At 43.6% G+C, this 8,132-nt stretch overlaps 1 protein-coding gene across 1 annotated transcript; it reads left to right on the top strand.

Annotated features, from left to right (window-relative positions):
• Positions 1 to 392: 392 nt before the first annotated feature.
• LOC306755829 (tetraspanin-13-like) lies at positions 393 to 5,540 on the top strand (the record flags this gene model as incomplete). The annotated part of the gene is made up of 6 exons (XM_079240370.1): positions 393 to 464; positions 1,899 to 2,066; positions 2,143 to 2,223; positions 5,078 to 5,191; positions 5,262 to 5,375; positions 5,466 to 5,540. The coding sequence occupies exons 1-6, from the start codon at positions 402 to 404 to the stop codon at positions 5,538 to 5,540; spliced, it is 615 nt and encodes a 204-aa protein (XP_079096496.1). The 5' UTR covers positions 393 to 401.
• Between the last annotated feature and the right edge of the window lie 2,592 nt (positions 5,541 to 8,132).

The following is an 8,132-nucleotide window of genomic DNA, read 5'->3' as shown; positions in this document are numbered from 1 at the left end:
ATAAGTATCTTTGATTATTGTGACGTTGAATCTCATTATTGTGTTACTTTGTCAATAATCTTCATTTTGAAGTGGCGGGAATTGGTTTCCATGGAAACATGACTTATTTATCAGGCGAAAACCAGTCTTGCATTTCCTTGTGAGACCTGGAGGCAGGTGATGTGGTTTCCACCAGAGGGCGCGCCCCCCGTCCCCGTCCCCTCGGTGTCCCTGGAAGCTGATTGGCTCCAGCTGATCACCTGCACGCGGAATAATAAATGAGTCACGTGGACTCAGGTGGCGAATCAGCGCGCAGCTTCAGTCCAGGAAGCGCGCGCCTCGTCTCCACCTGCTGAGGATCCACGCGCGCGCAGCAGCGCACTGACAAGCCGGCTGTGTGAGCAGGAGGTCGGACTGCAGCCATGGTCTGCGGAGGGTTTGTTTGCACCAAAAACGCGCTTTCTGCGCTCAACATCCTCTATGTGGTAAGAGACGCTGCTGCTGCTGCTGATGATGAGGATGAGGATGGTGATGATGATGATGTTTTACTGGGAGAATCTCCGGCCTGGATCACCTGGCAGGTGTCTGACATCAGCCCATCAGCGCGCGCTGATTGGTTTAAACATAAAAGCTTCTAAAATATCAAACATTTAAACTGAAGTTACTTTGATGCAGGAAGAAACTTTTTATGTGGAGTTGGTGGAAAAATGTTAATTTTTAAAAAAAATCGTTTTTACTTAAGAAAATGTTTTTAAACCGCAACAAGCAGGAAGAAGCTGCTGGGAAATGTTCTGTTGGGTTATACTGGTCCTGTCTGCCGTTACTGGTCCTGTCTGCTGTTACTGGTCCTGTCTGCCGTTACTGGTCCTGTCTGCTGCGTTACTGGTCCTGTCTGCCGCGTTACTGGTCCTGTCTGCCGCGTTACTGGTCCTGTCTGCCGCGTTACTGGTCCTGTCTGCCGTTACTGGTCCTGTCTGCCGTTACTGGTCCTGTCTGCCGTTACTGGTTCTGTCCAGGTCCGTGTTTTTACTTCCTCCTTGCAAGCAGCATCAAACTTCCTGTTTTCTGTCTTCTTCCACTCCACTCGTCTCAGGTGGACTTTGGTGGCAGTAAAAGCACCGCTGCACACGCAGGACGGACTGTGCAGCAGGTTAAAGGTCTGCAGGGGGTTCAGAGTTTGCAAACAGTTCTCCTGAGTGACTCAGTTCAAAGGAACCGAGTCGTTCTGTAAAGATGGAACTGATGAAGAGTTTCTGGTCTAAAAGAGGCTTCAGCAAAGATACCAGTAAGAGTTACTGGGAGACCATCCAGTCAGGAGGACATGAAGCCCTGGCTTAATAAATTAAATGTATTTTATGTATTTATTATTGTTATTGACATATTTACATGTTAATGTGACTCATCTGCAGCTTTTTACGACTTCCAGGTCACACGAGTCCAGAAAAGCAGCAAATATTTAATTCCAGGAAGTGAAAATCCAGAATTTTACTTCATGGTTTGTGTACATTGTACACAGATCATGATACGATGTACATATTTGTACACAACGTGTGTAGTAATCCTGACTACCTGAAGCGGTTCTCATCACACAAACTGAAGTTTATTTTTGTTTTGATCATCTTCAGAAAATGTTGAGTTTTGCTCGTTTCTCTGCACAAAGCATGATGGGTAATCTGGCACGGTTGGCCTGAGCGCGCACCAGTCCGCCCAGCAGGATGAGTTCCTCCTCCGGAGCTGGGTTCACTTCTTCTGCTGCTTTTTGAGGCATTTCAGCGAAGCACATGGCTTGTTTCTGTCACAAGATCTGGCAACGCGGCTCTGCTGATGAAGTCCAGCTGCAGACGTCACATCTGGACGGTTTGGGGGGGGTCGGGTCTTTGCTGTGCGTTTGGAGGTCACGGCTTGTGGATGCGTTTCAGATGGTGAGTCTGCTGCTGATCGGAGTGGCAGCCTGGGGGAAATGGTTCGGCCTGGTCTCCAGCATCAGCGTGGTGGCGGGGGTCATCGGGGTGGGCTCCTTCCTGCTGCTGGTCTCCTTCGTGGGGCTGTGCGGAGCCATGAAGCACCACCAGATCCTGCTCTTCTTCGTATCCTTTGTGCACAGCTGACGTTTGGAGGATTGTTGATGATGCAGACGGAGGAAACATCCTGAACTCTGTCCAGTACATGATGATCCTCTTCGTCGTGTTCGTGCTGCAGTTTTCCATCTCCTGCGCGTGTCTGGCTCTGAACAGAGACCAACAGGTGGGTGCATGTATGGAAAATAAGTTCTGTCTTAAGTTTACATAATTAATAAAAATGTAAAGCACAATAAAACCTCTCCATATGACTCCACAAGTCGCATTACTGCTGCATGAACACACACGAGGCAGGCAGATCAGGATCTGAACTTTGGGTTAAACTAGGAACTTTGACGAGCAGAAGACAGAAGTTCTAACTGGTTTCCATCTCCAGCCAGTTGGTCTCCAGATAAAGTCGACTAAAAACAAAATAGACATTTTACAGCTTTATTATTGGACACATTGGAGTTGTTTTCAGTTTCATTAGAAACTTATTAGATCCACTGACTGTCCTGCAATCATCAGCTCCACCTGTTTCACTGCTTAACGTAAATATCTAAACAGCCAATCACAAGGAAGCAACTCGATGCATGTAGACGTGGGGAAGACGAGTTGATGAAGAGTGAGGAAGAAAAGGGATTTAAGTGTCTGGTTGGAGATGATGGAAAGAGAAGAAAGTCCAGTAAGCACTGGTTCCAACCAGAACATCATGTCTGAACACACAACGCGTCCAGCCTGGAAGCAGATGGTCTCCAGCAGCAGAAGACCACAGCGGGTTCCCTCCTGTCAGTAAGAACAGGAAACTGAGGCTACAATCCACACAGACTCACCAGAACTGGACAATAGAAGATGGAGAAACGTTGCTGGTCTGATGAGTCTCCAGTTCAGCTCCACATTCACATGGTAGGATCAGAATCTGCTGGAAACATGACAACATGGATCCATCCTGCCGTCAGGATCAACGCTTCAGGCTGCTGCTGGTGGAATGGTGGGGGGAGGTTTTCTGGTCCCAGTTTGGTCCCCTTAGTACCAACATGACATGGTTTAACCTCCACAGCCTACCTGAGTCCTGCTGCTGACCATGTCCATCCCTTTCTGAGCACAGTGTAGCAACTTCCAGCAGGATGATGCACCATGTCACAAAGCTCACATCATCTCCACCATGACGATGAGTTCACTGTCCTCCAACGGCCTCCACAGTCACCAGATCTACATCCAGCAGAGCGGATGGGAGATTCTCATCATGATGAGGTGAAACAGGAGATTGTCATGGCGACGTGGTGGAACTGTGTGATGCTTCATGTCAACATGGATAAATATTTCTCAGGAACGTTTTCACCTTGTTGAATGTGCGAAACAGGAATGAAAGCAGTTCTGGAGGAAAAAGGGACCAACCTGGTACTGGAAGGTGGAACTGGTGAAGTGGACAATGACATCTGGATAAACCTGGAGATTCCAGACAGAAAATAATGAATAAATAATGTAAATGAAAGCTCAGATACAACCCTTACCGGTGCTGTGCTGAGATGCTTCCTGCTGCTTCTTTGTGTTGTCATCTATCTATCTGAGCTTCTTGCTCCATTTCATTCTGAATTTAAATCATGGATCTGGTCAGCTGGTCTCTCAATGCAACTCATCAAATCTTTTTTCTCCAAAGAATGGGTGAAAGGGAGCCCGCAGGTCCTGACAGAATGCATGCTGCTGGATACGTGATGAAGGTCATGTACCTGCTGCTTCTTTCTGTTGAGGATTCCTACACAGTTGGATTTATGATAACTGGGTTTCTGCTGTTTGGTGTGTGCGGTTTCCTGGTGTCTTGCAAGCTTTGGAAGATCTGTGATGGACTCCGCCGAGCAACTAGCACTAAAGCTCATGCGTGACAGCGCTGGACCGCGACTGGATGCCGGTCTTGTCCGACCTGGCGGCTGGTCGTGGTTCTGGAGCTCAACCGTAAGTGGGAAACCTCTTGGAGAAGCGTTTGCTCGGTTTTAGTGGAAACTGACCCCGATTTGGCTGTTTCAGAGTCCGACTGAGACCACTGAGGACTCAAAGCTGAGCCAAACAAAGCTTAGCTTGACCCAAAACAAAGCTGATATCTGGATCTGGCTCCCTGACTGGCCTTGGGCAGGCTGGTTATCACGTCTCCTGGAATGTAATGCTGTCTGATGCTCAGCCCCCCTCCCTTTCTCAGGCCTGTGGAACTTAAACTGAACTCAGCTCTCAAGGCCGCGTTTACACCAGGTGGCACAGATGAACTGGATGATGAACACACCCACTGCTACAGACACACACTCCTATCTTTCACCGCCTTCTCCGGACCTCGCCCCTCCTTCCACTCTCCGACAGCGAGTTGGATGGGCGCGCTGCTTGGCTGGCTGCGACCTCACACCCACCCTCCCATATTGTGTGCTGAAATTGTGTGTATGCTTAGAGGTGTGGTATTTTTTTTTAAATTTTTTTATTTTTTGTTTTTGCATCTTTATCCTTCCCCCTTTAGGTGAAGTGTAGAGAAACTTCTTTTTTCTTTTTTTTTTCCAACATCCACCCATCCTTCCTCATGTCATCTTTTCCGCATTTATAAGGCGGCGCTGGTAAAACTGGCTTCAGCCGAAGCTTCAGTTCAGTTCTGTAAATGTTACATGTCTGTATGTCAAAGCTTGGACGAGCTGGCTTGGACCTTTAATTTCCCCTCGGGGATAAATAAAGTATCTTTGAATTGCTTGATGCATCCAGAGTGCATTTAGTCCCACTGACACATGACGCATCAGTTTCTGAGACTTTTAACATCTTTATGATCCAAACTTTGCTGAAAATCATCAACACAATTTGATTTGGGTCTTCTGCCGCTTAATGGACACCACAAAGTAGAAAATTACTGTAAAAAATATCACATGGTGATAAATGGTAAATATCCCTAAAAAATGTGGTACTTTATTTTTAATGTTATAAAGAATTCGTATTTGGAAAATGGACTTGTTGACATTTTTTAAGGGTTCATTTTCACATTTAAAACCTTTTTTATTGTTTTTACCATCCAGAGCCAGCTGCTGGAGGTTGGATGGAACAAATCCGAGGCCACTCAGGTGGACGTGGAGAAGACGCTGAACTGCTGCGGCTTCTCTTACGTCAACTACAACGCTTCTTGTCCTGCGGTGAGTAAAACGTTGTCGTTCCCGCGGAATGATCTGGACGTTCTCCTCTAACCGCCTTGTCGCCTCTCAGCAATGCTTCAGCAGCCCGTCCACCTGCATCGCCTGTTCCAACATCCTCCAGAGGTACGCCGGCGAGGTGCTGCAGTTTGTCGGCGGCATCGGCCTCCTCTTCAGCTTCACAGAGGTCGTGATCTCCACGGCAACCACACCAGGCCTGTAAAATGTGGGAATCGCTGCTTATTTCTGACACCTGCTTGTTTCTCTTCACTTTCAGATCCTTGGCATTTGGCTCACACACAAATACAGAAACCTGAAAGACCCTCGATCGAACCCCGGAGCCTTTCTGTAGCCGAGCATCAGGATAAACCTCAACTCTAATTTTCTTCTTTCAGAAATGATTTGTGTTGGTGAGAAGTGGGACTGGATCTCTCCTCTAGTTTGAGTTTATTTAAGACATATCACCTGAGATTGAACTGTTGACTTTGTTAAATGACACTGGTTGGATAAAATCAGCCAGAATAAAACCCACCCGCTGTGTTTGTGATCTTTGCTGTATTTCGGTGGGTTTCTGAGGCTCTCTTTAACATGCACCGTTAGCTGGGTTTTCTAATCCATTCTGATATTTTCACATGTAAAATGAAGGGAAAAAAAGACATTTTGTTAATTTAAAATCTTATTTCTGAGTAAATGAGTTCAGGAAACGATCCAGATGTGAATCCTGCATGTTTCATCATGTCTGCAGCTGAGATACAGACGTGATGACGGGAACTGTTCAGCCTTAAGGCCTATTTTAGCTGGATGGACGGATGCAGTGATCAGCGTTTAATATCAAACTGTCCATACCTCTGATACTTACAAGACCTAGTCATTGTTTATCATGTAAGAAAGCAATGATTTATGAATCTCATCTAGTTATATTTTATCCCCAGTGGAAGATAGAAAAAAAAAAAACCAAAAACTTATCAGATGTTAAAACTGAAGAATTTTCTGATTTCCTGAAAAATTAAGAGCTGATTGTAAATCTGATGCACAACTAGAGGAGTGTTTGACAACTGATGAGGTTCACTGGCTGTAAGGCAGCGCCAGACTTTCAACCTTGTCCTGTGTGCACAGAGATTCCTTCAGATACTCTAAATATTTTGATAATGATGCTGATGTTTGTCTTTAAAGTCTGAAATTGTCCTGTAATTTTCAGACCCAGTTTGCATCAGATTGGTGGACCTCTTTCCATCTGAGAAATGGAAAAGGAAGTACCATGACCAGTATGTACTGGGATTTTCATACACAACCATCTCTAGTAGTTATAGACAGAATGGGAGATGATATCCAGTGAGCAGCAGGAGGAGAACGGGTATTTGTGTGTATCAGCACAAAACGCACACCTTACGCAAACAGTGCCTCTGAAACAAACGATCATCAACTGCAGTGTGTCACACACAGGTGTGTGTTCTACCCATCAGGTGATGCAGCTGCCACATGATGGGCTCACATTCCTCCTCTCCCAAAGCAGGATGCCAACCAGGAACTGGTCTGAGGCGGTTTGAACTGTTCTCCAGGAAGTCTGGAACTCAACAGCTCAGCTGCCACTTTGTTTATCCAGTTTCACTCACACACAGGAAGGTCCATGTCATGTGTAAAGCACGTTTCATGCACAGGACAACTGGAAATGCTTTACATAAAACATAAAAGCATTAAAAACACCTTGTTTCAAACCGCTGAGAATTTCAGCAGACCTGCAGGTTTCTGGGAGTTTGTTCCACATGTGAGGCGAAGAAACCCAAACGCTGCGTCTCCACGTTGTTCTGACTCTAGGAGCAGAAATATAGTCCTGAACCTGCTGGATCTGGTGGGTCCTAAACAAACCAGAAGATCCTGTAAGCATTCAGTGAAAGTGGAGTTGTAGGATCCACTGTCCTGGTCTCAGGATCAGAGCTGTCTGATGGTCTTCAGGGAGGCCTGTAAGGACAGCGTGACAGTCGTCTGCTAAGGCTGAACGCATAATTCCTGCTGAGACATCATCAGAATCCTCCACATGTTCTTTAGGTGACAACAGGACTTCCCGACTGGATGTGGTGCTAAAGTTCAGGTCTGAGTCCAGGACTACACCCACATTTCCAGCTTTGTCATTAGTTTCTAATGTATCCGTCTGAAGCTGATGACTCACCTTTAATCTTTGGCTCTAAAGACGAATATTTCACTTCCTGTTAATTCTGGTACATCCACTTCTTGACTGAATCAATGCATATGATCAGAGTTTGGATTCTTGGATGGTGATCTAAATCTGTTTGTCATCAAGAGGAGTGTAGTGACATATTAACTCAGATTTCATCACCACAGCAAATAAATATTTCTGTGTATATATGTATTTATATGTGTGTGTATGTCTGTATATGTATATATATGTGTGTGTGTGTATATATATATATATATATATATATATATATATATATATATATATATATATAATATGTGTGTATATATATATATATATATATATATATATTATATAATGTGTGTATATATATAGATATATAGATATATATCTATATATATATGTGTGTATAGATATATATATAGATATATATATATCTATATATATATGTGTATAGATATATATATATATATATATATGTGTGTATAGATATATATATAGATATATATATATCTATATATATATGTGTATAGATATATATATATATATATATATATGTGTGTGTATAATATATATATAGATTGATATATATATATATGTATATATATATATGTGTGTGTATATATATATATAGATATATATATATATATACACATACAGACATACACACACGTATAAATACATATATACACAGAAATATTTATTTGCTGTGGTGATTAAACACATATACATATATGTATGTATATATATATATATATATATATATATATATATATATATGTATATATG

The sequence above is a fragment of the Telmatherina bonti genome (assembly GCF_933228915.1).
Source record: "Telmatherina bonti genome assembly, chromosome: 5".
Lineage (NCBI taxonomy): Eukaryota > Metazoa > Chordata > Actinopteri > Atheriniformes > Telmatherinidae > Telmatherina > Telmatherina bonti.
This window is presented reverse-complemented; position numbering and strand designations above follow the sequence as displayed.